Source organism: Triplophysa dalaica, chromosome 16 (assembly GCF_015846415.1).
Source record: "Triplophysa dalaica isolate WHDGS20190420 chromosome 16, ASM1584641v1, whole genome shotgun sequence".
NCBI lineage: Eukaryota > Metazoa > Chordata > Actinopteri > Cypriniformes > Nemacheilidae > Triplophysa > Triplophysa dalaica.
This window is the reverse complement of record NC_079557.1, coordinates 11,856,323-11,874,144: the sequence shown is the minus strand read 5'-3', so window position 1 is coordinate 11,874,144 and position 17,822 is coordinate 11,856,323. Positions and strand designations below refer to the sequence as shown.

Sequence of the window (17,822 nt, the reverse complement as noted above, 5' to 3'; positions counted from 1 at the left end):
TCAGGGACGGATTATGACTTTGATGTGCCCTAAGCCCCCTGTCATCACATATTTTACCGGAGCAGTGTTGCACCTATGTCCAAATACAGAGCGGTTGACATAGAACGCATCTTTGCGTCTAAAAGCTCATGACACAGCAGTCACGAATGTTTTAAAAAAGAACAGCACAAACCGCGACGGTCTCATGGCACTCTTTTGATAACAGAAATTGCCATATGCCAACTAGCTATTATAAACAAAATCTTACAACACTTTCCCGGCCTTCGGGGTCTTCTGATTGGTCCACTGCTGTGGAGCTGACATTGATGAGCTGAAATTATTTCAACTTGACCCGGCGTATTAAAACCAGAGACGCTGCAAACGTTGCAAGATGGAGCCATAACAGTAAAACACGTCCATCTTGAGCGTGTTTACATAGAAAAACAACAGTTCAGCAGAGTAGAAAAACATCTTCTGTGTAAATTGCTCAAAATGCACAAAAGACAACCGAAATGGGTTTATTTATATTTCCCAGTACTCGACACCTAAGAAAGCTTTTGACCTTTTTGACTCATATTACATGGGAAAAGGTTTATTCCTTGCATAATTTACATTTCTGCATTAAGAAGACGGGGATTTAACAGTCCACGCATTACCAAGCAATAAGCAATATCAATCATAAAAGTATTCATTATCTTAATAAAAATGATGGTTTTAACTTAGCTAAGAGGTATCTTTCGTTATTTCCTTACTCCTTCGTTATTTCCTTTTTCCTTCCACAGTGTAGTCCGAATCCAGCTGTTACAACAAGATGTTAACATTCCAGAGTTTATTTAAATATGCATTAATTATGGCATTATTTATTGTATAAAGTAGCATAAGGGGGATTTATCATCATAGTTATTTTACAAATTTGCATGTTAGTTTATCAATTACCCATAAATAGTTTATTCCACTTCTTCTGGTCAAGTTTTGAATGGCATTTGTCACGGCTAATATAATTGTGTTTCACATTCATCTCTTGTAGAGACATATAACGATTCAACAAGATGAATCTTTACCCGAGTTGCAGAAATGCAACAATTGTTCTGGATGAATGAGGAGGACAGGAAAGATGCCCTCCACAATCTGATGTAAGGAATAGAAGCTTCCAGAGAGCCCTTTACAATTAATTTTACGTTCGGGCACGACATGGTGTCGTTTTTGCAGGAATGACGTGACAAAATGGGCCTAAGAGTAATAGTTAATTTGTTTAATAATTTGTTTTACACTTTGTTTGATTGTTTCGTTTAAAATAATGCGGCTACTTTTTTATATATTTTTAATATGTCTGTTTTCATGTAGAATAAAGCAGAAAGCCATAAAACTAATACATTCATACAAAATGCCCACAAGTTTGAATCATTATTTCTAACTGTCACAGTATGAGTGGAAGTAGAACCCAGGCGCAGGCAGCAGTGGTGAAGGGGATAACAAATACTTTTATTAGGTACGAAAAAGACCAAACAAAAACACACGAGGGGGTAAAATAAGACACGATAGAAATAGGCCTAATAAGAACAGGATAAAACGAGACTAGACTGACAAGCAATGGACTGACATAAACAACACTTAAAATAAACTAAACTGAACACTACACTGGACAACATCATGGACGACAGGAACAGGAAAACAAATAATCCAGACAGGGAAAGCTAATCCAAAGAGGAGGGTAACAGGAACACGAGCAGGTAACACAACAAGGTAGCTAATACGCCAACTGGCATAAGAGCCTGACAAGGCTAACAAGCACAAAGGTACATGTAAATACAATGCACAGAAAGACCAATGCACGAGAATATAAAAGGTACGCATACACATAAACTGGAAACATGTACAATGACCGAACACACGACAAAGAAACATGAGGACTCTTGAAGGGGTCAAAATCAACGGGGACAGGTGCAGGGTATGAACTAATAAACAATCAGTAACGAGACGAAAGGGCGTGAAACACAGACGAGACTCAGAGAGAGAGAGTATGGTGACCAAAGAGGCCAAAAAACCTCTTTCTCTACAGGAAACAAGGGATCACCTCCTGGTTCTGCCCCGAGACCAAGAAATATATGACAAAATGAGGCAGAACCATGACACTAAAACCATCAAGAAGAACACATAAGGTAATACAATGAAACACATTCATCATACAATAATTCTACACAAGATTGATGTTTATGACACATGTTAGACCTGAAAAGTAGCCTTATTTAAGAATGTTACGTTTTCGCGTGTAAAAATAGCAAATCACACTCCAAGACTCTAGGTGGCGGACCTCCTGTCTGTGGCTGCTGTTCAGAATCTGTTGCTGCAGTTCCACAGCTGGACATCATTGCCCGGAGCAGTGGCAGCAGAGCAAGTGGGTAAACTCAGTCGTTACCCGCGGGCCTGAGAATCGAGCCGCCAACCTTCTGGTCACGAGTCCGACTCTCTAACCATTAGGCCACGACTGCCCCTAAAATGAATACTTCTTCAAAAAGAATACATTTATTCAACAGTAGCTATTTCATGAAAAAAAAAAATTGTACACATTTAATTTGCCAGGGCCCCCTGAGTCTAGTGCCCTGGACACGTGCCCAGTAGGCTTGTGCGTTAATCCGACCTTTGCACCGGTAGACGCATATTCAAGCCGTCAAGTATTTGAGTTAAAGACAATGATCCTATTCCTTTCATTTTGAGAGCTTTAAAACTCTTCTTAAACTCTTCTTAAAAGCTTATTTATAAAATCTCTTGACTAGAAGTGACATCCCTGCTGAAAAAAAAACTGAAAACATTACAGAAATTCTAATGATTTACATTTCAATTGCCATTATGAACCATTAATTTTTCCATTAAAACCATAACATTTGGGCTTTATTTCAGGAGGATCCATCGCATACCAGTAGACATTATTATAGCTTCCATTTAAATCGCTATAATCATAAAATCCATAAAATAAAAAATCTAGTGTGTTTTGGGCAGGGTTCCTTAGTTTTTTTCAGCACCTTGTCTAAAACTGCACCGGATCGACGCTCCAGGTATGATCATTCAGATTTCATCAAGATCAAATTTTTATCATTTTTTCACATTTGTATTGGATTAACTGTTTTAAAACTTGAGCAAGTTAAAGTTCATTTGAAATTAGAAAACTTCCAAAGACAGGTATTTATTTTTCAATATTATTACTTTTATTATAGAAACTGCATATTTTTGTTCCACTACAATGACAAAATCATTTTTTTATGATTATGTGATGTGTAAACTGTGAGGTTATTTGACCACTTGACATTACTATTCATCATCATTACTTGTTATACCTAAAAAATATGCGTATTTGATGTTATTCTGTCCCTCCATCAGTTTCTCAATGTTCTGTCAGGGGGTTGTAATAACTGCTGGTACTGCTAAATAATAACAAACTAATGTAAATCCCCTTTAAGCAGGTTAAATCAAGCAAGTTTTTGTCTCACTTACCGAGAAATAACGCTTCAGATTTTGTTTTCTATCTATAACAAAACACCTCTTCATAGAAGAAATGACAACACAGCTAGACAGCAGAAGACAAAAACTGTACTTTCACTATAATTGAACTCTTGAAAAAGAATTCTCTTTTCTTTCCATGATGATAATGCGACCCGCTTTTGAAGATTTCCAGAGCCGCATTTACAATGGAAATGCAAATACACCCCATGCAGAGCAGACTGGATGCCACACTATCAACAAAGAGACAGCCGCCGAGATTGAGCGAAAACGCGGTCAAAAACAAACATCAGGAGGGTGATTAGAAACACACAAACCCGAGTCTGTCAGGGCAAAGCTTGCGTTTGAAACCAAATGAGAGGAAAATACTCCTTATGTACCTCAGGGGACGCGACCGTAATTTTCAGCCACCCGAGAGGTTGACAGACAGGAGTAAGCTGGGCAGGGAGGAGTTGAAGGTGTAAATGGGGGCTTTAATACGTTGCAGGAGGATTTGTAACAGTACATTTGCTACATGCTTTTGTGACAGAATTAGGGCACAAAGGAACTGGGTTTCGGGGTTGTGATGTTGTGGTTTCTGGGCCAGACGTGTTTGTGTGGGTGGGTATTAGAAACAATCTGCATGAAGAAATAAATGATGACTTGTGATGGTCTTCTTCCTCCGTGCTCATTTTGTTCTCGGCTCGGTGTCTATGCGGAGCTACTATGGACACTCAGGAGGTCTCTCTCCTCCTCACCATCTGCTTATTCAGGGCCAGATTCTAATCACCTGCTCCAATGCACCACTCTCATTCACAAACAACAGGCAAGCAGTCTGCCACCTCGCAATATAATTACAGTATCATAATCAAGAGAGCGCTGCTCTACCTCACGCTTTTACGCATGTAGATGCATGCTAATGTATGCTATTAGCCCTCACTGCTGGGGTCATGGAGGTTAATGTTTTGATGCACATTTTTGCACAGTGACTCATGATATCAGGAGGTTTGTCCTGGGGAATTGTCAAAAGCTGTGCTTGTACATTTATTTATTCATTCATTGCGCTTTAAAGTCCAAAGGCGCAGAGAGAGTAATTTCTCACTAAAAACAAAGTGCTATCTTCTTTTTAAAATGCATTTTAATAACATGTTGTTTGAAAATATACTATGCTTGTTTTTTTAAGTATGTTGTCGTACCTTAAATGGGGGGTTGAAAAAGTGTCTCATGCATTCTGACTTCTGTACAATGTGTTAAACTTGCTGGCTTCTCCTCCTAACATGGTCAACTTTTTAAAAAACGAGTTGCACGTATGACGCAGAATTTCTGTGCTCGGCAAGTTTTTTCAGACATGAAATTCTGTGATGTAAAAATGTTTCTTTGTCCCTTTTGGGCGATTCTCCCATCATCAAAAATGTGCACGGCGCATCACAGAAAATCAATATATTGTGTTTTTATTAAAGGGGGCATATGGCGCAAATACGTGTTTTTCTGTGTCTGTGGTGTGTCATAAGTTGCCCATGCTTGTATGAGAAATGTCAATTTGCTAAAATTTAAGAGTTCGAACTAAAGATACGATATATCAAAAAACGAATCCTTGCTCAGACCTGCCTGAAACATCTTGTGTAAGCTCACCCCCACAAATCTACGTCAGTTCGTGGTATGATTTGACCATGACCGCCCAAATGTATACGCAAGTAAGGGGGTTGCACCTGTCAGTACAATTGCTTTGGAACCTGATGATCCAAATATGGTAAGCGGTGTTGCATTTCTGTCACACGCTCGCAGTATTCGACCAACGCACTGGTTAACTGGCCAATCAGAGCACACCTCGCTTTCAGAGCGATGAGCTTTGTAAAAATTCGGTGCATTTCAGAGAGGCCGTGCAAAGAGGAGATACAAACATGCACGGTGTGGAAAATACAGCGTTTTTGGATATTAAATCGTGTATACACATTACATTACATCTAAAACAAACAATAATATTTGTCATATCACCCTTTTAATTTGCTGCTATTATGCGCAGCAGAGAAAATGACATTTGGGTTTACTGTATGTGCGTTGCATCCAGACGGCTTTCTGCTGCTTGCAAAACACACTATTTTGAGGAAACAGTGGATTAGAATTGACTCTTATTCCACTCGCAACCCATAAATACGATGCAGGCTCACTCTTGCATGATTCCAAGGTAAATCACCAATACTATCATCTCTTAAATATGTTTTATTGAAGGAAATACATCGTAATAAGCTTAAACGCATGTGCAGGTCACTTTACTTCCTCATCAAGTGCGCACCCGGGTCTATGTTTCTTTCATATTCATGCGAACCGTACCGCAGCTCAAACGACCAAACTCAGACCACCTCCTTCAGGTAGTCTCGGGTCCGGTAGCCAGGTGCGCACATGGGTTCGCTTGACAGCTTTCACCTTAGCGAAAAATGTGCCCCGTTCCGAACTAAACTTCAAGTTTGGAAGCCGTGGTGCACCTACTGCTGGTGTTTGTTGTGTTGTGAAAAACATCTATGGTTCTCCACGTTCTAATAGAAACAGCCAACTTTTACAAAGTCTACAAGGTTGCTGTTTGTTGGTATTTGTTGGGCCGCTGTAAACTAGACTTAATCCGCGCAGCTCAACCCTAGAATCGAATTCCTTTTATTTTATAATGCCGCTCCTGCATCAAGGGAAACTCTTTCCAGTATCACCTCAGGTCTGTCGGGCAGCAAAACTACAGGAGTGGTGCTGCTGAACTTAGGAAGCAATATATTAGCAATCACATAAGGCACCTAAGTGCTTCTCTAACTGCGCTGTAGTTAACACTCATCCTAAGTACATTCTGTTGAAGTGTGTGTGTTGATGTGTGCCCGCTGGGACTGCAGTCTGATCCTCTACTGAACACAAAGTCTTTCCACAGAGACAAAGTCACTCTCTAAGCTTTCCTTTACTCTCCAACCTTTTGGTCTTTTACCACAGCAGAGTCTGGGTAAAAGAGATCACTTTTGAGGATTACACCACGCTGGATGAGTCCCCACCAGAGTCTGCATATTCAATCAAGCAACGAAGACCCCGAAGAGGCAATCCACCAGCTCATAAATATCAACAGAGCCTTTGAGATAGAAAACTAATTATAATTGTGCGAGAAACATGCAGTGATGGCAAGTATATTTTCACTCATCAGGCAAACGAGACACAAAGGGCTTGTTTGCGAGATGGCTCGGCCGTTTCTAACCATCATTAAGTTATTAAATTCGCCCCAGGATGTGAGTAAACAACTTCAGATGGCTTTCATGCCCGGTCCAGTTATTGGGTTATGGTGAAACTTAGACAAAGAGCTAAATGACTCCGGAGACAGAGAGAGAGGCGGGTGGTATTAAAGAGGAGTATGCTGGGAAAAAGCGGTAGGGGGGGGGAGAATAAAACTAAGGCTAGACGCCTAGAGCATTAAGATCGAGTGAGGCGCTAACAAGGTTGGGACTAGAATTGGACATGCAGTGTCGACTAAAATAAACATTCATTACTTGCTGTCACAGTGAAGATTGCATTTGTTTTTCCCATACACTTAATTTGTTTACATTATGTGATGTTTGGTCCTTTACGTTCTTGTAGATTTTGTGACTCTTTAAGAAAACAAAAAGATTTTATTTACAAAGTCAAATGGAAGGCAAAACAGTGTCTTAAAACTGCTCAGAATGCAGATAGAACCTTATCATTCCAAGGTGACGAATTGTAAAACAATATGTTCTGTATATTTTTTCAAGCTGATCTTGTGGAAATTGGTCGTTATTTTTCTAGGTGACTAATTTGTATGAATTCATACGTCGTACACAAACGCACGATTACCAGAAAAACAGCAATACTGAAGCCCCACCCCTTACCCCGCCCCTAAACCTAACAAATAAATGAGGACGTACGAATTCATACGAATTTGACAAAATCATTCACTTCGTAAAATAGATACGTTTTTGCCATGAGATTTTGTTGTATTTTCATGTTATTTTACACCTGCCTAGAAGTCTATTTCTGTCACTTGAATTTGTTTAATGTATTTTAAAAAAATACATGACAAAACTGTTAAATAAAACTCGTAAAAAATTGAATTTGATAAAATTCCTGTTTTTTTTACAGGGGTTGTCTATGCCTTTCAATGCCTAAACCAAGTCTTTCATGGGTGGATCTCGGGACGGGAAAATTAATAATTTTTAATTCTGTCTTTAGAAACAGGATTACCTGTTAATTTCAGCTGAATAAAAAAAGAGCGGTGTCATATACATGCTGTGTACTGTACTTTCACTATGCAGCTCAGACCGGCGCTCCACTAACAGGATTTAGAGCTGTCTGTCAATCTGAATGACATCTGAGACCAAGCATCTCACTGTGTTTTGCAGTTCCCTCCAGTGTTTCATTAATCACTGGCTCAGTTAAACAGCTGGCACAAACATTGTGTTTTGAGATCCAACAAACATGATACAATCTTACATTAACTATAACATTAACATCACATAGGGAACAATCGCTGAGAAACGTAGTCATTCGATATCACTTATAATACGGTTCATTTCATCATGGGTGCATTGGCAAACGTCCGCACAAAACAGTGCATTTTATTTCCAAACCACCTACAATCCAGTTTCACCAGATGTTATGCAAAGAAAATGCTGGACGCCGCAAGTATTTAAATTAAGTCACCGTCATTCTTTTCATGACAAACAAGTTTCATTTTTATGTAAAGTAGGCTATTATAGATGCTTTTGGGCAAAACTCAATGTTATTTGTTTGATGCAGTAAACATTGCACAGTTACTGAACTGGAAAAGTAGTCAGTACATGTCATTTAAAAACACAATATTTATATAGATTAGGGTTTATCAAAAGAAGATGAAATGATAGCAACATAGAGAATATTATCACTGCCTGATTTTGCATTATAGTAAAATCAAAAATGCAGTTACGGTAAAGTTTGCCAGAACGCATCCCGCAACAAGTAAAAAGAATCATCCTCATATGCCACACGTCTCTCCTTTATAACACTTAAGCTGATTTGGTTTAAGATTTCCCAGGCTTTTAACAGAGCAACTGACATGAATCAAAAGAGACACGGCATGACTAAATGCGATCCAAGGCCGATGAAGGGACCCGAAACTGCAGCACGCCGCTCGTCACTGAATGGCCCGGAAAGGCTCCCGTGACAGATATTTCATGTAACTTTTATGATTGTTTGGCAAAGTTGACTTCAAAGAGCCAAATCTTTGGCGGCGTTAACGTGGGGCGAGAAAGGCATGCTAGCGAGGGGAGTGGCAGGACGGGCTGTGATGGGAGTAGAGAGAGCGAACGGGATGGAAGATGCTGGAGTGGAGAGCAAAGCCCTTTGATCTGTGTCAGCCGCGAAAAGTACAAAAGAATCAAAAGCAATGAGAAGAGGAGCACGGAAGATTGCAAACAAGGCCCGCTGCCTATTCCCTGTGGGAGGACGTGGGGAAAAACAAGACTAGACAAGACACGAGCACATTTTAGAAATTCTGTGGGTTTTCTCTCAGGCCCGACGCTGAAACAATTAGCATTGAACCACCACCCGAACAGACAGGACCCAGCCAAATCCAGCACTCTAACATGGTTTGCGTAACGAAATTAGTAGGGGCAACCCACTCACACCAAATTACACGATTCATTTAATTGACAATCCAGGAAGATCCATTTATCAATCAAGGTGTCTGCCGCGAGTCATTTGTAATTGGCAGTTTCGGCTTTTATCTGCGGCTGCAAACAGAATCATTTTTTTTCGACTCTTGTTGTTCTTTCCAAGTGATTTGTAATTCTAAAAGGCAGCTGCACTCTTTTTTTGGCATCTTGAGTCGAAATTCGCACATCTGAAAGATTTATTTTGTATTAAGCCAATTAGAGCAACATGTTAACTGACAATAAATTCCTTCGCTCTGGAAGTGTCAGATTTTTGCGAGTTTAATTTGTTCGGAGTGCCTTGACTATTACAACGATGTACTTCTTATAACAATCAATAGAAACAAATCCATAGATATAATCATGCACCAACCTTGATTTCAGTCTAGTGAGGAAAAACTTGAGTGGTCTCTGCGTAAAGCCTTGACCTGAACCCAGCAGAACAACTTTGAACCAAACACTCATAAACCCAAACCCATTACAAACTTGTACACAGTCACTTCAGAACAGATACAAAACTGTCGCAGGAAATATTGAAAAAAAAGATTTGGTTTTGTATATGGTATTGTAGCATTAATATATTTATTTTACTGGAATTAGTGTAATAGGTAAACATGTTTATTAGAAAGAGGGTGTCCCAATCCTTTTGGCCATACACTGTGAATGGACTGGATTTTTTAAAACAGGCTTTAAACCATGTTGAACAAATAACACTTGGTCTCAATTATGAAACCTGAGAAGAAAAAAATCAAAGTAATTTGAAAAACCACATAAATGTCAAGTTTAGTCAGGGGGAGTTTATTATATGTGAAGAAAGGTTTTTTCCAGCGCTTCTATTCATCTCAATAACAATTGCTTAACTTATTTGAAAATCTGCCATCTCTGCTCACTCAGTTCTCATCCAGTTTGCTGCGCCAGTCACCTGAGCCATAGACGGCATGTGACTCATCTGGAACCCGAAAACCATAATCATGATAAGATTATGCTGAACAGCTAATGGCACCACGCATTCGCATTCCCAAGCCCTTCATTAACAACTTTCATCATTTTTTATACAAATGGTTTTCTTAACAAATGTGCGAAAATTTGTTTTGCTCATGTTTCACAGCCCAGTGTGTATTATTACTGCCTTGTTACAGAAACATACCTTGAAAAATGGCAGCATTTTGAATGATGAGAACTTTCAGCCGAGCGCTGGTAGCCTGGAGACTGGACTCCATATTCTGTTTGGCAATAAGCAGGTAGCGCTCCTCCATTTTGCGGGAACAGCAGGTCAGGCCTTTCGGCTGGCACACCTGCAGATCTGAGCCTGTAGAATAGATGAGAATGAGAATAACAGTCATCGCAATAAAAAGCAAACAGAGCGTGGCGCTTTATAAATTCCATTTAAACGAGTGCGAGTCGAGCTTTATTGAGAGCCGCCGTGAATGCTTTGTTTTATTGAGCACATCGTTTATATAACCTATTCAAACCCGGCATCAAATCACACAGAACAGTGCACATATCAAACGCAACAAAACAAATATCTGAAATTTAATTGAAACGTGTTATTTAATTTCTGCGCTTGCCATTTCATCTTATTTGCCTATGCCAAACTGATTAGTGCAAAACAAACGCTCATCAGAGGAAAACAAGATAATCAGGCAACGGTATGAAAACATCTCTGTAAAGGTGGGTCCCGTGAGACCGCCGCAATGCAAAAATCTGTCCATTAAAGGAAAAAATTGTGTAAAGCCCCATGCGAGTTGGATGAAGGAGATATTAGCAGGCAAACAAATCCATTGACAGATATGTCTTGTTTAGCTAGATGAAGAGGTGACAGGTGACTTGTTGTTATTAAGAAATTGAGTTGTGAAGCTTGTCTCTCAAAGTGGCATAATTAGTTTTGCTGGGTTCTTTTGAAGTGAAGAGAAACGTATCGGAAAACACGTCCTCTGTAGGAAGGTTCTTTCGTTCCTGGCTTACATATGAATACTAATGGAAAAATGTTCATGTCCTGTGGGAGGGAAGTGAGCGATTCTATCTGATCTATCACTGTTGAATCAAACATCAAGAATAAGAGAACCAAAATGACCGATGCCTACCATCTGATTAAGTCCCCTATGTGTTAAGACATTTGATTCTGTCAGTTGGGCGTGACCTAAATCTCACAAAGTTAGCTTTTTATTCATTTATTAGCTCCTTTCATAAATAAGCATTCAAATCTCATAAAATCAGGTATTTATGAATTGCAAGATTGCGATGAAAAAGAAAGCACAGCACACAATGAAGTCGCGAGTTCTCTTTCAAACTCCAAACATCAAATGGCACACATGACGTGGTTAAAATCAGACTCAGCGTGAATACGCTGTGGAATATCTTTGCTTTTGGACATTGAGGTCACGGTCTTATCCGCATGAGGACCAGGAGTAAAAAATAAGGGTTGAGAAAATAATTATTGCATATGTTATCCCCCGGGCCACCGATCCACGTTTGGAAATGTGGCCAATTATCTTGTGATTACACATGCAAGGAGTGAGGTTGAATTTCTCAAAAGCTACGGGCCTCAAAGTGCAACTAAATCTTCATTTCTGTCGCCGCTTCCAAACAGCCTCCTATTTACAACTTTGTTTTCAGTCACTTTGCCGCTGTCATCTCGCGCATCTTAGAGCAGCTCTGTTAAACCTGATCCAAATCAAGTGCATGTCTGTCAGCTACCTGAGGGGGTGGAGGTGGCACCGGGTTGACTGATAGCGCTGTAAACAAACTTCACACGAGTCCCAATGCACCAGTTCACACAGACAGAGAAGATGATGATGATGATGATGATGATGGGGTAGAAGAAAAGGAGGGCATCACACAATCTGGGCAGAGACGAAAGTGTCAGTGCACACTTTAAGAGGGCACTTTGGAATTGTGTCATATAACTATTGTGAAATGTCAGAGATAAAAATATAACCGGATAAATATTCACTCTTCGTTTAGCACTGATCCTTGTGGAGAAGACCTGAAGAGCGTTTTCCCTGGTGACCAGCAACAGATGGATGTGGAAATGACGGAGGAACGAAATGTTCCCGAATGCCGTGTTCAGGTTCAGTCGGGTTTAGTCAATAGAACTAAAAGATTACAGAATAAACTATTGAAGGCATTAAACTGGCACCATTTACCAGCTCATCATCAAAGATGAGAATATAAAAAAACTACAAGTTTGTTGATTGAAATAACCAAATAGACCATTGCAGAGATTAAAATGCAGGAGATTTAAGTGCTGCCAAATTTTAAATCTCATATGAAAACGAGAAGACAAAATGTCAAAGAAATCGCCTTAGGGGGAAGGAAAAAAGCTGATTTAAAAATCGCACGGTGCCTGTTAGGAATGTAAATAAACCCATTAACTTCGCATGCCGTCGAAAACCAACAACGGCAGGAGGAACCGTGCACTCTCTGATCAGCCATCCGCAGCATCACAATACGGATGTGAGATGAGAAATAATAGGCAAACCTGCCACATCGTGCACACACCTCCTTTCATTTGCACACAGACAGGTTTAATATCCAAAATCAATACTTGCAAAGGACCGGCGACAGATAAGATCGAGCTAATTTCAGATTCCAGGGCAAAATGATTAAGCTGTCAATAGCCCGGCGTGTGGAGAGCTGGGGTAGAGTTGGCAGAGGCGAGCAGGTACGAAAGCTGAAAGAACTCGTCAGATTTAGTAATTATCTTCATCAAAACAGACGATTTCATTGCCATGTCTGCTGTTCGCAGATGATAAATGTATTTTATTAGAGAAGTTCCAGGCTGTCAGGGGAACGTGAAGGACGTTACAGGAGGAATATTGCTCCCCGCTGAGAAGCATAAACAAATATTACATCACAGCCTGTAACTAAAGACTGCTCATAAATACAGCTGATTAGTTTGTTGTTTTCTGAAAATGGAACAGAATATATTTCTTTACAAAAGAACAAAGCTAGACGCCTCCGTCTGCAGATGAAATATTGTTCGTTGAGCTTGTGGATTTCATGTACAGTACATCCAGATATTATTTGTTCTTCAGGGTTTAGAGCCTCTGTTGCAACTTTCCCACAGTGTTTGGGATTGACACTTGTTTACTACCTTGCATTGTTCGCACCACAGCTAAAAGAAGTAAAGCCAAATTAATTTTTGCAAGATGTGTTAGAAAAACACTGAGACAAGCACTAAAGTAAATATCCAACACAGTCTCACAGGAACTTGTGACATAGTCACAAAATGTAATCTATTGATTTGTGTGTGTGGACAAGAATGTCTTCTTTTTTTGTGTCATTTTCCACGACTTTCAATCAAACTTATTTTAATACGATGCATGAATAAACGTAAAGCAACACGTCTGTCAAATCTGTTGAGAACTTGTACCCCTTTTACGAGGTTCGTTCATTCATGTGAATTTGAATGATCTCATTCCTTCATTTCACGAGGATTTGACTTGTGACGTCAGGTTAAGGTTTAGAATTTATGGTGAGTCTTTATAGTTGCTTTTCCATCTCGTGAAATGCATTTTCTTTAGCATATTACCGTTTGCGCATATGATTTTAGGGTTTGGGAGGTTGCTTATAGCCACCTCGTAAAATATGTACAACTTCCTGTGATATAGTTTTTTTAAACATATAGGCGACATGCCTATTGAAAGTCGTGCTGAGTGGCACGAAGAAATAGGCGTGATGACTGACACGATTAAAGGAGGGAATCCATATCCATATCCGAACCCAAATCAATAGACTCAACATTTCGTGACAGGAGATAAATTATGAGGTTTCAGAAGAACAGTGGCAATATGACCTTACTAGACTGTTTGGTGTTTTAAAGAGGTCATATGCGTGTTCTTCTGCGTTTTTGGTGTGTTATAAGTTGCCTAGGCATGTATTAGACACGTAAAATTGAGAAAATGTGACGGAACAAAAGATGCATTCTATATAAACGCTCACCCAGACTGCCTGAAACGCCTCGTGTAGGCTCACCCCCACAAAACTACGTCAGTTCGTGGTATGATTTGACTATGACCGTCCAAATGTATCCGCAAGTGAGGTGGGCACCTGTCAGGACAATTGCTTTGGAACCTGCTGTTCCAAACATGGTGAGAGGCGTTACATTTCCTTCACACACTTGCATTATTTGACCAATCACTTTGCATTGGTTAACTGGCCAATCATAGCACTCCTTGCTTTTCAGAGTGATGAGCTCTGTAAAAAAACTGTGGATTTCAGAGAGGCGAGGCAAAGATAAGATACAACCATGCACGGTATGTGGAAAATACTGCGTTTTTTAACCTTATATCGTGTATACACATTGTATTCCATCTAAAACAATGATAATATTCGTTTAAGCAGTGTCAAATGACCCCTTTAAGAGCAAACGTTTTCACATTTATGAAACAAGTGATGGACCCTCTCTTAAGCAACTAAAATATTTTCTGATAGACAATGTTACAACATCCCACTGGAGAATATTCAAAACTTTTATATATCTGTTAAGAGAAAGTTAGGAGTTGTGTTAATGGTGGTCCAAGACCTAATGAATAAACAGATATTCATATTATTTGGTCTAACCCCTGTATTTGTGAACATAACAATATTTAACATTTTAAAAACAGGACTGGCCATTCCGCTGTATGCATGTAGCCTATTTTTATGTCCTCTCTTGTATTTCTGTTGTGCAGTCTTTCTCAAAGGCCTCAGGCGTGTAAGCATCTCAGTCGGAGCTCAGATGAAACAGTCGGCTCTGACGGAGACACGGCGAGCGCTGTGTACACATTTCAGACCCGCGCTCCTCCCTAACAAGCCTTAAGACACGGAGCACAGCCAGACGCATGTATAAGCACGATCTTTAGAACCATTTATAAAGCTATCAGCATGCAAGTTTAATGGGGGCTGTGGGGAAAACATGCTGTGTTGAGATACAAAAAATCTTTAAAGTATGTTATTAGAAGCATGAATTATAGAGCAACGGCACAGGAATTAGGCTATGACTATTCTTTCTAGGCTGACGTCAGTTACATTGATGTGTATGCAATTAAAACGAGCAAAGTCAGAGGGCTTGTGAAAGTATATGAACTATATGATTATGAATTGGGCGTCAGTATAAGCGAGGCGGGGAGTTTAATGGACTCAAACAAACCATTCTGTCCTCTTACAGTGCCATTTAGAAGTAATTGAAAGAAAGTCCCTCAAACCTCCAACGCACGAAGCACACGAGGGTAAAATTCAGTTTGTGATAGATAAACTATATAATAACACCATAAAAGCCTTTCGCTCGCACAAGTCTTTTAAAAAGCACAGTTGTCCTCCGAGCATTGTTATAATGAGGACGGGAAAATCCAAGATATATGGTTTAATGGAAAGTCAGACCACAGTCATTAGCAGAAAGTTTCATTGCTTGTGGGTAAGTGATCCCTCACCTTCAACTTCAAATGGACTGCTAGAGACATTGACCTAAACCATTACAGAAACTGTGTGGGTATTTATCAAAATATGAAGGTAGTTCACTACCTTAGGCACTATCTGCTGTCCTTTGACACTGTACTAAGGTCTCATAAGAGTTTCCCATTTACAACTAAGAAGTTAGATCTATATAATTACATTTTTAGCATGTTCAATATCCAAATAAACGAGTCATTGGTGCACATGAAAAGAATATTAAAATATGATTAAACATCCATGAATACTGACGTCCTGAACAGTGCCTTAAACTATAAACTGATGAACATCTTTTTTTAAAACATGGCTTTAAACAGCTTAAGGAGAGACTTCACCAGAAAATGAAAATCTGTCATCGTTTACTCACCCTCTTGTCATTTCAAACCTGTATGACTTACTTTCATGTGCAGGACACAAAGGATATTTTAAAGAACAGCGGTACCCATTTAATTCCATTCCACAGACACAAAACCAATGCAAGTCAATTGGTGCCACCTTTGTTATTCGGTTACCAACATTTTCCCCTATTAAAGTGACAGTTTATCCAAAAATAAAGATTCTTTCCTCATGTACTCCTACCAATTTCATTCCGAACCTGTATGACTTAGAAGATATTTTGAAGAACGTTGGTAACCAAACAACAATGACCCCAATTGACTGCTTGGACACAAAACCGTTCTCAAAATATATTTTGGTGTTACACTGAAAAAACGGGCTTGAATAATAAGATGGTGAACACATTTTTATGTTTGGGTGAACTGTCCCTTTAAAATCATCAACCTAAAGCAGCAGACTCTATGGGCTAGTTTAACATCTCCACGAGGACATTCTTGTGATAATTAAAATAAAGCTGTCTGCACTGAGAGTATCCAGCCTTTGACAGGGTGAACAAGTGTCTCCATAATCTCCTCCACCATTAAAACAAGAGGCAGGAAGTCCTCTTTACAGCTAATAACACAAGCTCTTGAGGGAGGTCAGCAGTACTTCATTAGCTGGATCTCATCCATGTGTACAACCGAAAGAGAATACGGCTCGCTCTCATCTCAACCCTGTTTTGATCCTGAACACTGCTGATAGATCACTGACTTTCTTCTGCCCTTATTACTATATACAAAATAACGACTATTCAATTAACGAAGAATACATCGAAAATAAAGAGATCCTTAAAAAGCCACTGTCTGTGGTCACTCTTACGTCTTCATAATCTGATAAACATCAACTGCACATCAAAACATTAGGCTTCACTTTGTGACAAAAGCTAACCATGATACGGGTGTCTGGATGTGAGCTGGTGTAAAGGTGCCTTTGATACTAAAAAGACAGTAAGCTGTCTATTGTGCTTTGACATTCAATGCTTCCCCTTGGGCAAGGAGCTTGAGACTCGAGAGAGAGGCATTGACAAAAAACGCTAAAGACACGCCAGCGGACACGAGAGGGAGAAAAACTTCCCATTGGCTTCTCGCTCCTGTAGCCCCCTGGCATTACACGCAGTATAATTAGAATTCAGCTCAATCTTCCTCAGGGCTGTGTCTCCGCCTGGCTTCCTTGTATTCCAGAGCAGATACATCAGTCATAGCATCTTCTCTTCCCTCTAATGTCAGTCCATCAGTCTCTCTCTCCTGCTCATGCTAAAGATGCTCTTTTCTTCAGCCCACTCGCAGATGCCGGCAGAGATTGTATTTGGCAGCAGAACAGAAACACAGTGGTTCCATGCATCATATATCATATGCAACATCACCACGGGCAGCAAGTTTAAAGCCCACCGATAAGTTCACAAGGGTTATGGTGCAGAGGTTGTTCTTCTGCGCTTCAGAGAAACGGGTACAAACAAAATCCACCTATGTTTAGAAGATGGATACGCGAAAGACTAGTCAAGCAGGCCAAGCATTTTTATTAAAGTTTGGAAAGTACAAAACTTGACAGGCAAGATCTTTAAACAAGTGGCGAGAGATGGAATAGAAATCAAGCAAAGCATTAAATCTTCGCAAGCGGGGAAAGTCTCTGTGGAGTAGATACAATCACTAGAAGGTGACGGATACACTATACGGCCTGCAGTCATTCCCATTTCCAATTAACATTAAGGTTGTCTACATTCATTTGCCAATTGAAGGCCAGCGGTGTGTATTGGGTTCACAAGAGGCGAAACATTTAAGAAAACTGAACAGCTTTCTTTGACTTTTGTCTTTATGTAAGCAGGAAGCTTAATAAATCTATTTTAATAAGTTACACTGTTGTTCAAAGTAAAGATTTAACTCATTGGAACATTACTGT

At 39.7% G+C, this 17,822-nt stretch overlaps 1 protein-coding gene across 1 annotated transcript in view; it reads right to left on the bottom strand.

Moving 5' to 3' along the window:
• gpc3 (glypican 3) overlaps positions 1-17,822 on the bottom strand; it is a 111,542-nt gene that overhangs the window by 91,318 nt on the left and 2,402 nt on the right. The window contains exon 2 of the mRNA XM_056770432.1: positions 10,267-10,428. Within this exon, the coding sequence (XP_056626410.1) occupies positions 10,267-10,428 (162 nt within the window). The remainder of the gene's footprint in view (positions 1-10,266; positions 10,429-17,822) is intronic.